The sequence below is a fragment of the Pundamilia nyererei genome, unplaced genomic scaffold, assembly GCF_000239375.1.
Source record: "Pundamilia nyererei isolate P.nyererei 1_Seehausen unplaced genomic scaffold, PunNye1.0 scaffold00044, whole genome shotgun sequence".
Classification (NCBI taxonomy): Eukaryota; Metazoa; Chordata; class Actinopteri; order Cichliformes; family Cichlidae; genus Pundamilia; species Pundamilia nyererei.
Genome location: NW_005187445.1, coordinates 3786449 through 3800701, shown reverse-complemented (window position 1 = coordinate 3800701; position 14253 = coordinate 3786449). Strand labels below are relative to the sequence as shown.

Below are 14253 nucleotides of genomic sequence, written 5' to 3'. Positions count from 1 at the left end.
ATTAGCTTGTTAAATGTTAAAGTTAATGAGAGCACAATAAGAAAAAGACAGAAAACCTATGAATTGTTTGAAATGAGAAAGCATTTTCTCTCTGGAAACATGACAGTGTTGATTAGGTTTACAAAACTGTATCTGAACAAACCCTTCTGGAAAATGTCCTTTGAACAGACCAGACCAAGTCTGGTCTTAAGAGGAAACTACAGAGAGCATCAGCAGCATAAATGCTTCATACCAACTATCAAGCATAGTGTTTTGCAGCTCTTTCAAATAACCTATTTGAAGAGAACAGCAAAAGAACAAATTTATTCTGGAAAGTGATGTAAGTACCTCTTGTAAAGGTTCATCCCTACACTTACTTAAAAGTGGAGAAATTGCTGAGTGTCCTCTTCCTTTAAATCGAATTGCCTGGGTTACATTTTTGTTTTAACTTATCCAGAGATAAAGTAAAAAGGAAATAAAATCAGCTATGAGGTTTGACAGACTTCCTAACCTCATGTTGGTTAAGAAAAAAGATCATATATAGCGAAATTCCGGTCTACTTGATCCTTGACTTACAACACCAAACAGGACACACTTATTATGCTAGCTCGTGAAGAAAACCGCTGTTAGCTAAAGAGAAAAAAAAATCTTTGTTTTTTTTCCAGATGATGGTGAACAAACCTGAGTTGGAAGGTCTATTTATCTTTTGACCAGAAACAGGTTACAATGATATGGCAATTATTATTTGTGCCTGCAAACATTATCAAATCCTTTGTTAAAATTTAACTTTAAAAGTTGCAGCGCATCCGGGCTGTTTTTTGTTGATTCTTCCGCCCCCTGGTGGAGGAACGTGATTGTGCAGCTTTGTAATTGAAAGCTTTTTTAATTATTTAAAAACCGCATTTAGCCTTACAAAATGAATATAGCTTATTAACATGGTTTGTTTTGCGCAAAGTGCACAAAGAGCTATACCATATTATAGCTTGGAATGTGGCCCATTGCTTCCACATGAAAGGAGGACCAGACTTGATAATCAAATTATAAACATTATAAATTATAAACTCAGATAGACAACAACGTTTATCCAACTGGCTGTACTGATTTTATAATTAGCATTTTACACATATCTATCTCTCAAACTCCTTCTTCCCCTGGGCTTTTCGGACATAGTCTCTACTCTGACCAAGCATTTTGTATATATTTCTCCTGTTTGTTATTTATTCCTGCACAGTTGCTGCGGTGTACCCACAACGTACAATGACAATAATGGGCTATTTTACTCTGTTCAATTCAAAACTCATATAACGTTCACTGACAGAAAATTTAACACACATTTCTGAAACCACATCAGCTCCAGGAGAGAAAGCTGCAAGTTATATTTAGATTTACCCCAAAATATTAGTTTGTAGTGACACCACTTTCTAAAGATTTACACACACATACACAACCACCAATCTTTTTATGAGCTTGTAAAAATCAATTGAAGTTCCCTGCTCACCACAGTAACTGTACTAAGTTCTCCACAAACCCTCAGATGTCTTTACTTTGACTACATGGAGCTTTATTTACATAACTACCACTGAGGTTCAATAAAACATGACAAACATGCCCTCTGCTAGTTTAGCAAGGAATTCCATCAACTCTCAATAACTTTGTTCCTGACAAATCATATCTTAAAAAAAATTGATCAAGTAAAACTTAAAGGCAGCATTGAAAATCTTTTTTGCTGTTCATCTTTTATAAAATAATACATTTAAATATTGTATGTGTAAATACCATCATTAATTAAACACCAAACTCTTATGTTTTATTTATTTATTTATTTTTTTTTATTGAGAAATTAAAATACTGACTAAATTGTCCAATATAAATATTCATCATACACATTTTCTATTAAGCAAGTAGCCAGTTTTTCCTACCACTGAATCTCCCTTCACCCATTACCTCCCCCTTGGATGTAGCCATCATACAACTCTCTCAGGTGGAGAATGAGCTCCTCTGTGTTTTGTCCTGTGAGAGCTGAAACAGGGATGACCCTCTGGGAAACGTGGCTTTTAAGAGTTTCCAGCTTTTCCTGGGCCTCAGATAGGTCCATTTTGTTGGCTATGATAGCCTGAGGCCGCTGGGACAGTCCAGGTTCATACTGGTCCAGTTCATAACGCAAATGTTGGAGCTGGGTCCAGGGCTCTTGAGCCGACAAGTCCAGAACAAAAAGGAGGAAACGACAGCGCTCTATGTGGCGCAAGAAGGAGATTCCTAAGCCTTGATTTAGATGGGCTCCTCGAATAATCCCTGGGATGTCAGCAACTGCATAAAGTTAAGATAAAAAAAAATCACAACATCATTCAACTTTATCATACTGTAATATACTATAATAACCACCTTTTTTTTTCTCCTACAATAGACAATTAGAATCTTTGCTTAAAACCACCCACCTGCAACTTGCTCATGATCGCTGTACTTGACTATGCCCACATGAGGATTGAGAGTTGTAAAAGGGTAAGCAGCCACAGCAGGTCTAGCATTGGTGATGGCTCTCAACAGAGATGATTTCCCAGCGTTTGGAAAGCCAACCTGATGGGATGAAAGAGAATAAAAACACTTCAATACATCTGCATTGATGAAAAGTCTGACGCCAGTTTTCTCTTCAGAAACAGGGTCTGCTCACAAGTCCAGCATGTGCCATGGTACGTAGCTCCAGTTGAAGGAGCCGCTCCTGGCCTGTTATTCCAGGAGTAGCTGTCATTGGAGAACGGTTTTCATTTGACAGAAAGAATCTGTTCCCTTTCCCTCCAGCCCCTCCAAATGCAGCAAGATACTCCTGACCATGCTCAGTCATGTCCAGTATGGTTTTGCCCTGCTCCTTGACTACAGTTCCTAATGGTACCTTTACAGATTTAAAAAAGCAAACACACACACACACACACACACACAAAAAAAAACATCACAGGAGAGGTTAAGTAAGGTCAGGCCAGACTCATGATCAAAGTGGGTGCCATTTATGATGAAATGCAGGGACTCACACGAATGTAGGTTGGGCTGCCATTCCGACCATAACAGTTCTTGCTGCCTCCCGATTCCCCATCCTCCCCCTTGTAAAGTGGAACTACTTGTGCTAATGATTTGAAAAAGCGGTCAGCTGAAAGCAGACAAAAAAGGAATACGTATAAAAGCATGAAGAAACTCATTCTTATTGAAGAATTTATTGTCCATTTGATCCTGGCTTTGGTTCCTGTCTATACACACTCACCGGCCACTTCATTAGGTACACCAGGTGCTCATTAAAACATATATTTAATCAGATGGCAACATTTCAATGTATAAAACATCTTGACACGGTCAAGACCAATTGCTCAAGTTTAAACAGAGCACCATATGGCGAAGAAACATGACTTAAGTTGCTTTGAATGTGACTGGATTGTTGGTGCCAGGAGGGCTGGTGTGAGTATTTTAGAAACTTGTTTACTGGAATTTTCCAGCACAATGGTCTCAAAGATTTATACATAACAGTCTTGAAAAGAGAAAATATCCAGTGAGCAGCAGTTCTCAGCAGGTGAAGATGCCTTGTTGATTTCAGAGGTCAGAGGTGAGCTGATAGGAAGACAACCTGCTGAACCTTGAAGCAGTTGGGCTACAGCAGCATAAAAACTACATCGGGCGCCACTCCTGCCAGCTAAGAGCAAAAAGCTGAGGCTTCAATTCACACAGGCTCACAGAGACTGAACAACGGAAGATTGAAAAATTATGTTTGCTCTTGAGAGTATATTGACTTCTACATAGCAAATAGTGCAAATAAACATTCCTGTAACCAATCAAACTTACCCTTTATAATGATGCTTCCTCCGTCACCTCCATTCCCTCCATCCGGTCCACCCCACTCTTTCCGAGGCTCACTGTGAAAGCTGCTGGCCCCTTTACCCCCTGACCCAGCCACCAGCTTCACACGGCGGTGGTCCACAAAGTGACGGGTCTGTGAGGCGCAAAAAGAAGCAATGTCACAGTAGAATGAACCATGCTTACGACTCTGATAGTCTCCACGACAGGTGTGTTTATGCTTTGTAAATATGCAAATATCCTGAGAAATAAGACGTGTAAAATACGCTTTAACTTAACATACCAGTTTCTTTTCAGACATCTCCCTTTTCTTGGAGTTTCCGCGGACTTTGGTGCACAGTGTACTCGAGGTGCTGACATCTCTGACACCGCCGACTTTCCTACTGCAAGTCACAGAACTGAGTGTGAGGGGGCTCAGCTCACCTCTTTCGACCTTTTGTTCGAAAATACATCTTAAAAGTAATTCCGAGGATGGTCGGCGAGGGATTTTAAATCGAGACAACGCTGCCAACATTATAGCGTTCAACAAACAGACACCGGTTACAGTTTTAAAGTAGCTAAAAGCGATCTGTCAATGTCACGTCGACCGTTTACGTTAATACGCATCTCCACCAGCGTGATAAACAGGAAACTATCGGGGAACTAGGTAAGGGTTTATAAAATCTAAATGTCCATTCATGGATTTCCCTTGTATATGTATAATTATTTGGCGTTTCCAAAACGATCGCAACTACCCATCACACGTTTACCGACTACGACCAACACATGTACGGAAGCCCCACCGGTCAGAATCAGTCTTTGCCGTTGCTTTGCGGTCCACTACCGCCACCTGCTGTGCTACAAAAGAAAAGGAAACCCCATACCTGAACCGCCAAAGAATTCATATTTTCAACTCAAAACTCTAAAATGTGTCTACCTTAACAAAAAAAAGGGCTCCTGAAGTTTGGTTGTGACCTAACCATGTTGCAATCTACACATGATGGAGACTTTATTAAGTAAACCTTACAAGTACCAGGTTGAAACCCCCTTTTGCCTTTAAAATTGCCTTACTTCTTCTTTGAATAGATTTAAGAAGCTGCCTTCCTCTTAGCTCAAAGCAGTTTGGCCATTCTTCTCTGGCGACATTTTTACTCTGAATTGCTCTTCACTGGATATTTTCTCTTTTTGAGACCCTTCTTTGGAAACCCTAGAGATGGCCCACCAGGCACCAGCAACTACAAAGTAAAGAAATCACATTTCTTCCTCATTCTGATGCTTGGCTTAAACCTGAGCATATTAAGTTGTCTAAATTATTGCCTAGTAATCTGAAGAACAGGTGTGCCTAATGAAGTGACCAATGAGCATACAATGAAATATTAAAGAATCTCTGACTCACGTTCAGATGACAAAATCCAGACACACAAAAGGTGAATGTCAATTTATTTTTGTATAGCAAATAGTAACAAAAGACAGCAGAAAAGATCAGGCGATGCAGTCTTACAATAGATAAGTAGATAACATTCATATTTGGATTATGCACATCAAACTCTCCTTCTCGCACATCCACACACACCGACACGCACACTAACAAGGCATACCACCCATGAGTGATGACACACTACGTAGAACTGGAAAACAACTTGCCGCACATGTTTGGTTCACAGTAAAAATGAGAAACTGATACCAATTTAGAGACGCCTGTGATTGTCAGTGTTGAGTGGTACATAGTTAATCAGCTGTTTGACAGCCAGGTATCTCCCATCCTTGATAACCCCTGCAGAATGACCACAGTTGTTGTGTTATTCTTCCCCTCTGAGGTAAGTTGAGTTACAACAAGATGTTATAACAGAATACTGCTAAGTTGGACCCTCACAACCACAGAAATAAAAAAAAAGTCTGATTTCTTTTTAACTAAATAAACAAAGAAATAACTTGCAGATAGATCAATCGATAATAAATATGAAAAAGGTAAATTCTTGTACATGTACAAAAATTATACTGCTGCAACAATTGTATTATTTTTCTTACATGAATTCCTTGATCTAATACAAATAATAGCAATAAAAAAATTACAAAGAAAAAAACTGCTAAAGTAGTAAGATTTATGTTTGATATATTCACATATCTGCCTCTAAGTCACGTAAATAAAAAAGTAATATTCTTAAATAGTCTATCACATTCTGTTCTTTTCCTGTAACATAACACTGAATAATTTGAGACAAACGATCTCTGTCTTTATCACAGCTGTATGTAAAAAAAACAAAACAAACAAACAAAAAAAACTACATATAATCACGTAAAGTTCACCGTAAGAGCCAACCTCAACATGACTGACGGAGCTGAGTGTATTGCACTTATTGAAGTTGAGGTGCAGGACATGTTACTGTTCTGTTCCTGTGTTACTTTGGCTTTTTGAGTATCATCTCTTAAAAACAGCCTGAATCACGCTACGATACAAAATATTAGACAATACATACACTGTCACTGTAAAATAAAGTGCAGACAAAGTGGCAATGCAATTTTATGTAAAAATCATTACTTTATGGCATCAGAGCGCAATACTCCTTACCTCTGCACAGACGCTATAAGCTGGCGCAGAGCGATGCCACTCAAAATATAGTGTCAAAAATACTACCACGATGTAAGATTATCATGGACAATGATACACATTGTGACGTTTTCGTCTGTCAACTATCTATTATGTCGATTACCTCAGCAAGACATATGTAGAGAGTGAAAACACATAATGTTATACCACACAGCAACACATCACAGTTTGACTAACACAGACAAACCCCATGATCAAGTCAGGTTTAACGACCAACATTTTCACCTTTTTTTAAGGATGTACCATGAGATATAACAGTGTTTATACCAGGAATAAGAGCAAGATTTATAGTCTTCTATCAAATATCAAAGAATATTCTCTTCAAGGCTAATAAGCTTTTTTTGTACTCCCACAGTCTCACTTGCGCTGTGCACCAAAAATAAAATAACATCAAAAGCTCTTAAAACAATAAAGGTAGGGGACAGAGAACAAGTTTATTTGTGCATGTGGCTGAGGTGCATGTGACAACTCCACAGCGCCCTTTTTAGTAGCTTGTATAGAATGGTTACATTAACTGCCTTGGTTTTGCAAGCACCACAACCAGCTACAACCCTGTTGAAATTAAAACAGAGGAGGGAAGCATCACATTTGACTGGATTAATTATTTTAGCTAGAATGATGATTAATGAGAGGATAATAAATCTGATGGCAGCCTGATCTAATCCATAACTGAGCCCAGTTCATTACTGTTGAATGTTCCATCGCACATTTTCTTCCACCAGCAAAACATTGTGCTGCCTCATTGCTGATAATTTCCATATTGACCCTGAAATTAGAAAAAACATATGTTTAATTGGATTTATTTATTTATTTATATACTGCTTAAAGTTGTGGTTGGACATTTACATATACTCATCATGGGCATAAATTTAAAGACATTATTTGGTTTTTAGTTATTTTTTGAACTGTTCTTTTTGGTGCAATGACTCTAACATACATCTTCAAGATGTAGACCGATACTTAAAACAATGGGAAATGTCTGGGAAACTCTAAAGTGGAGATCTAAAAAGGAGAATTGTAGATTTAATCAAGTTGGGACGGTCTCTTAAAACCAATTCAAAACAGCTGTAGATTTCAGGATCATTAATTCAAACAATTATAAATAAATATAAATTATTCAGATGTGTCACGACTTTGCCAGGATCTGGAAGAAGACCAAAATGTCACCCTCAGATGAGAGGAAATTATTTAGGATATTCAGAAACAACCCAGGGAATTCCCAAGGTTCAAACATGAAATGAACTGGAATGTGCAAATCTGAAAATCTTTGGACTATGCTTAAAAGGTTCTCTTCTGGGAAACCAGCCAATTTAAATTAACTCCACCAGTTCTGCCAATGAGAGCAGCCAAATACTGAACTTGGATTATGTCAGAAGCTTGTTGATGGCTACTAGAAGTGTCTGGTTGAGGTGCAAATTGCTAAAGAACATTTAACCAAATACTACTGGAGATGTAGGTATATATTTTAGTCTGTATATAACATTTTGAGCCTGTGTGGATTACAGAAAACCCAAAAATAATTTCAAAGATGTGCACCCAATTCTTGGTTTTTAAGCCATTAAAGAAGCATGTACATAAGAACAAGTTATTCATTAAAGATGCATGCTCTCCACCGTGGGAAATGAACAGTTACACCATATTCATGCTGATGATGAATGCATGTAAACGTCTGACCACAACTGTCTGCATGGTGCTTTCAGAGTATATGTTTCTATTAGTACTAAAACAGACACACACTACAACATCTTTTTTTACTTCACTGGTCCTACATGAATCTGATTTTCTGTTGCTCTGTGTAATTATATAAGGAAACAGGAAACAGTGTTTTAGATCATGGTCAAATTCAATTACAATCCTTTGAGACAAAGGGGGTCTAGCAAGGTCCTGTGTTATTTTATTACTCTTGTTTCGTGCACAGACTTGTGCCAGTATGTCTATACCTAAATAATACATACATTTTGCTTTAAGTTAAAACATCTCATGTACCTGTTCATAGGAGAACGGCCTCTGCGTCTGCGCTCCAGGGCCTCCCTGGGAAGATCGGTAGGATCCATACTGTTGGCCTTGACTCTGCTGATACTGAGAATATTGAGACGATCCTCCCTGGACTGGACCTGTAGCACAGGAGTTCAATTAGGTGGATGTTTTCAGTTATTTTATGTGCGTGTTTAAATTTGCCTGGATGCACAAAAACGACTGTATGAGTCACTCTCACCATATCCCTGGGGCTGTCCACTGTAGCCTTGTTGAGAAGAGTACTGCTGTTGGCTGAAGGCTTGCTGCTGGCCAGAGCTCTGTTGATACTGGGCCTGCTGTTGACTGTACTGAGAGTTCCCTGGAGGTAGACATATCAGATGCACATTACTATAGTTAAGTATTTATTTAAACAATAAAATATAGAAATGCAATTTAAATTAAGAAATGTTATTACCTCCTTCATAGTAATGTTGTGAGGATTCATCAAATGATCTATCATACCCTTGTTCCCCATAAGAGGACTGTTGATATGAATACTCTCCGTGACCTGCAGAGAACACGATTCAACACGTGCAAAAACTCCTCTGCTAAGGCAAAATCCAGTGACAGACGAAAGAGAAGTTATTATTTGCAGGTTGCAGCTGAAACATTCATAATAAATGTTTGTCAACAAATTTTCACACGAACACCATTTTGCCAGCCTTTTCACTTCAACGTATTACACAAAGCATTTTGTTTTAAAAACCACCCCAGATGAAGTTTGAGCTCTCTCTGTGACACGCTGCTATATCGCTCTCTGAAATCTGAAATTTCGGCACACCAAAGGGGACAGTATGGACACAGACACAGTGGCAGAAAATAGACCAATGTCAGAGTTTTCAATTTTTTTTTCATTACTTTTGTCTCCCACAGTGAAAAGTTGGGAGGAAGAGCTTCAGCAATAAATCTGGCTCAGGCCTGTAGGACAGTGCTAAAGGGAAATGGAATGACCTACAATGCGGGTTGTGTGTTTGAAAGCTGTGTGTATGAAGTTTATGGATGTGCACGATTACCATCAGGGTAATACTGCTGGTTTATGGGCTCGCTGGAGCTCTGAGTGTGTCCATACTGCTCTCCGTAGAACTCGTCTTGTCCCATGTACTGCTGTGCAGATCCTGCAAGACAGGTAAGACCATGATTGGTTAAACAACTGGTCAAACCAACTGGCCATGTGTTGGACATGGCTGTGGCCAGGAGAACTAAAAATAGCTTAAAAGAAAAATAATTAATATTACAGTAATGATGTTTTATAACTTATGTGTAAATAGAGTACTGTACAAGTCACTGAAAATGATTTTCAATAGATTAAATTGATAATATTAAATAAAAATAATATGAAGGAAGATTTATTTTTTTATCCAAATTTTAGATTTAGTAATTGAAGTGAAACAATTGCACTGCTTGGTTGAATGAAAAATGCATGATATGCAATTTTTGAAGATAAAGTGTGAAGTACAGAAGGTCTGTTATTCTGGAAAATTAGGATTTGTTTGGTGGTGGTGTGCAGAAACTCCAGATTCCATTTCCATTTTTTGTTTTTTTATCTGAACTGGATCTTAGAGAATAAAAAAAATTACAAAATAACAAGTACTCTGAAAACTGCAACAAAAGTCAGCATAGTCTAATCTCCCTTCAATCTACAACAAAGCCAAAAATTCCATACAAAGATGGGCAGAATCACAGAACGCACTCATACCAAAGCAATCTAAAACATACAGTTGTGGTCAGAAGTTTATATTCACTCACCATGGACAGATGTCATGCAAATTTCAGGGTTTTGATGATTTTTCTGGGGTGGAATGATTGTACAACATACATCTTTAATTCAATAAATTCAGATTCACACAGGTTCAGACAGGTTACAATATATACATACATCCACACTAATATTTGGTTTCAGTTTCATTAAATTAACAACAAGTGCACTAAAGACAACTGATTGCTATACAGTCATTCCAAGAACAGTTCAGAGAAATCATTCAAATCATTTGAAACGCCAGATTACCATGACATCCATGTCCATGATGAGTGCATATAAACTTCTCACCACAACTGTACATGTCTTTTGCACTTCCAGATATGACCAATTAGCTATAGATAATCAAAATATCCCTTCCAGCTGCTGCACAACCAAAGGCTGGTGGGAAATCCACACAGCTTAACCATGGATACAATATTCCTGTAACACACATCTATCTGGAAGCACTTCACACTATAATGCAATAGGGTACGGCCTGTTGCACTGGAATTAGTATCACATGCTTCTTCTAAATCTAAGTTACTACATGCCTTCAAAGCCTGCACCCTTTGAAAGACACAAAGGGACAGAGTGGAGCTATTATTAGGCACGCACTGACATTGCAAGTTAGGTGATTTACAGAGATGGGAACTTAAAGTGACACAAGTGATACATCTCCAGGCTACTTCTTAAAGTTACAGGAAGGCAACTAGAGCCTACACAATTCCAGATGTCTAATATCACTCTCGTTTTATAATCTTGGAACATCATACTACCAATACTACCTACTTATCAGGGGCTTTTGCAGCAACTATGGCTTTCATCTCAATCCATCTCAAAACTTAGATACTGGCAACCACCGTCACACTTGGAAGACCTGGAAAACTATTCGCCAGACATTCAGGTGTTCACACACACCCACCCACACAAGTGTACATAAGTACACAAATCAGTCCAAATAAACTCACTGAAACAACAGCCATACCAAAGCAGCATAAAGAAATCTTGCCACCTACCTTGCTGAGAAGAGCGGTAGGATCCCATGGGCCTCTGAGACATCATGCTGTTTCCTTGACTGCCCTGACCCATCATGCCCATAGCCTGCTGTCCCTGATAATGTTGCCCCCCAGCTTGGGCTGAGGAGTAGTGTGGTGTGGCAGACTGCTGGTGCATCATGGAGACTGTGGAGGAGGTGGGATTATTTGGGGGGAGGGGGAGATCTTGTACATTAATATATAGAGATAAACTTCATCTATAATGCTGATAAATCCTGCTTATGCTTCAGAATGCACAGCCTTCTGGAGCATAAGCAGAATTTCCAGATCTGAGCCTGACAGAAATGTGTATAGTTACACAAACAAACAAATGTAGAAGGAGGTCCAAGGCAATCAGGACACAAGAGGAAAGCCAAAAGGGATCCATAGCATACAGCAGTCAAGGGTCTTTTAAAAAAATATCTTTAAAGAAATGCTTTCAAGATGCTGCTTTAAGTGTAAACAAAGCCAGCGAAGTCAGCGCATTGACAGAAGTACGATAAATACACACGGACATCCAGGGAAAGGAGGGGTGCATCTCAAAAAGTAGGAGAAGTTAAACCTGAAGCAAAGGGAAGAAGGAGGGAGGCAGGACACCTCACTGATGAACTGAATGTGTTTCGTATTTGTCTGTTAACACAGGAGGAAAGTTTAAGATATGCATGCAAGCATGTTTTTTATGCAAGCTCAAAAGGGGCACAGCTACCATGTACAGTATTTCACCCTGAAAACTTGAAAAGATTATTTTCATCATTCCCATCCTCTAAATGCCAAATCTTGTATAATACACATAAACAAGTAAAAAACAAGTACGGCATCTTGCATCTCGAGAGATGGTAACTCCTGACTATCAGATCATGATGGTTTAGAGACCAATTCCTGATGACTGGGCTTTACGATACCTGGCTCACCTTGGTTGGAATGCATGTTGAGGTTGCTGCGGGAGGAGGAAGAAGAGGATGAGGATGTGGAGGAAGAAGAGGAGGAAGAGCCATAACCAGGCCCAGGGCCCTGGATCATGCTGCCCTGGGAGGAGGGCGCAGCGTGGCTGTACCCAGGGACCGAGCTGCCATAGCTGGGTGCTGGCAGGCTGAGGGAGGTGGAGGGAATAGCCGACTGCACCTGACCAGACTGCTGCTGCATGGGGGCATGGCTGGGCCCTGACAACACACACGCACAGTCAGAGCAGCCACCACACATTCCCCTGTGGTGCCATGTCATGTTAACCACGGCCCCACATTCAGTTCATCTTCACAGGAGACGTGCATGGTTGAACAAAGGTAGAGTAACGCACGTTAAGGATGTGTGTATATTTTTTTCACAAGAAGAGGGAATATAGTAACATAACTGTGAAACAATCTGACTCATTGGCTGAACTTAAAACCACAGATACTTAAAGGCAATGAAGCAATATAGAAGTGTGGGCACTGTGGCAGACAAGACATGGTACTGTGTCTGCAGACAAACATGCAACTAAGTCAGAATCAGACGAGCAAGCAAGACACTGGACAGACAACAAAATCGGGAGGCATCTTTGGGCCGAAATAAGTGATTCAGGGCTTATCTGTAAAACGCAGGTATGCAATTAACTCTCACCATTACTCATTTGGCTCTGCATCATTGATGTCGGGGGCAGTGCTGGTCCCATGTTGTCATTGAGGTTACTTTGAGCATGTCCCCCACTCTGGCCCATCCCTCCAGGACCCAAAGACATACTGGAAGTCGGAGGCTAAAGGTGTAGAGACGTAATATTTAAGTAGTGGCAGTCATAAATGATATGCAGTTCATTTTTTTCACACTGTATTTATATGCATCTATTTTCTGTTTTCGATTAATGTTCTATTTTCTCAGTGGACACAGTGTATACTTATATTTCATAGTTGCCATTACTGGAGTCACAAATCACACTTACCGCAGGTAGTAATGACTGCATGTTCTGATTTGAATCAGCTATTGTGGCCAAGTAAACAAGATTTCTGTGCAGGATCTGCTGATACCTGGAGGAAGAAGAGGAAGAGAACCAGTCTTAATTGTGCTATGCTTTGATATTTAGCAGGTATTGGTCAGGGAGGAAAGAAAAAACCACTTACTGTGTGCATTCAGCCGTCTTGCCTTTGCTTTGGTAATCCATTATGCACTGTATTAAATGATGATTTTCATCCAGCATCTTTGGAAAATAATAAAACAACTTCATTCCACTGTATCTGAAGTCCTATAAGTGTATAGTAAATTATTAACTAACAAATACTCTATTAAAACAGTGCTGTGCTTGATTCTCAGAACTTTATCCAGCCCTTGAGTGTTTTTTTCTGGGTCATCTTTTTCATTTTCTTTTTATATAACAGAGCCAAAAGAAGAACTCATTTTTCACTGTCTTTATTTAGGACGCCGGTTGAAAGTCTGGCTTTCAAGGATAGGGTTTACGTTTTACTTTCGCGCTAAACGGTTCAATCAAGGATAAAAGCGGTGCCCTAGGACATATACTGTAACACCTGCCTTCAATTTCAATCTATAGCCTACTTAATTAAACACCAGGGCAGAGCTGCTGCTTTGAGAATTCTTGTTAACCATCTTGCGAGGAAATAAAACTGATTTCCAATTTCTCACACAAAAATATTCCCATTCGTCTCAAAATATCTGCGAGGATGACAGACAGCATCACCAAGAAAGCAGAGATCCAGCCGGCGTTAAGCCGAGCGCTCGTCTACATCACCGCGATGGCTTTGTTTGGTTCGCACCTTCAATTGACTGTAACGTTACAATACCAGTTGCCATTTCTTTGATATTCACCACTGGCTACTTTCTCTGCACTGGAGGGGGATCACATACTCCCATGCTAGAATATCTAAATAGAAATGTCGCGACGTTTTAGGATTTTTTTTACCTTTTGAATGGTTTGCTGTGTCACCTCCCCTTTACTTCTGGGGCGCGCCGATGAAAACGCCACCGACATTTTGTCATATGGGAAATAAAAGAGCCGCTTTTATTCTAATATTTATTATCTCGAGCGCAGCCTTCTATTTGGTTACATAGTTTCTCCATTACCAGGAATAGGGGTACTGACC

At 39.5% G+C, this 14253-nt stretch overlaps 2 protein-coding genes across 4 annotated transcripts; both read right to left on the bottom strand.

Annotated features, from left to right (window-relative positions):
- Positions 1 to 1736: 1736 nt before the first annotated feature.
- On the bottom strand, positions 1737 to 4626 carry mtg2 (mitochondrial ribosome-associated GTPase 2). The gene is made up of 6 exons (XM_005731799.2): positions 4097 to 4626; positions 3802 to 3949; positions 3003 to 3118; positions 2648 to 2866; positions 2415 to 2553; positions 1737 to 2286 (listed from the first exon to the last, which is right to left on the bottom strand). The coding sequence occupies exons 1-6, from the start codon at positions 4325 to 4327 to the stop codon at positions 1913 to 1915; spliced, it is 1227 nt and encodes a 408-aa protein (XP_005731856.1). The 5' UTR covers positions 4328 to 4626; the 3' UTR covers positions 1737 to 1912.
- A 1088-nt stretch (positions 4627 to 5714) lies between these two features.
- On the bottom strand, positions 5715 to 14208 carry LOC102193181 (SS18L1 subunit of BAF chromatin remodeling complex). Of its 3 annotated transcripts, XM_005731796.1 has the most exons (11): positions 14073 to 14208; positions 13279 to 13355; positions 13101 to 13185; positions 12785 to 12917; positions 12100 to 12348; positions 11171 to 11335; positions 9430 to 9531; positions 8832 to 8924; positions 8616 to 8735; positions 8387 to 8514; positions 5715 to 7166 (listed from the first exon to the last, which is right to left on the bottom strand). In XM_005731796.1, exons 1-11 carry the CDS (start codon positions 14139 to 14141, stop codon positions 7140 to 7142), a joined length of 1248 nt encoding a protein of 415 aa, XP_005731853.1. In that variant the 5' UTR covers positions 14142 to 14208; the 3' UTR covers positions 5715 to 7139. The 3 variants fall into 3 exon arrangements, with proteins under 3 accessions (XP_005731853.1, XP_005731854.1, XP_005731855.1); XM_005731797.1 differs by lacking the exon at positions 9430 to 9531; XM_005731798.1 differs by lacking the exon at positions 12100 to 12348.
- Positions 14209 to 14253: the final 45 nt, after the last annotated feature.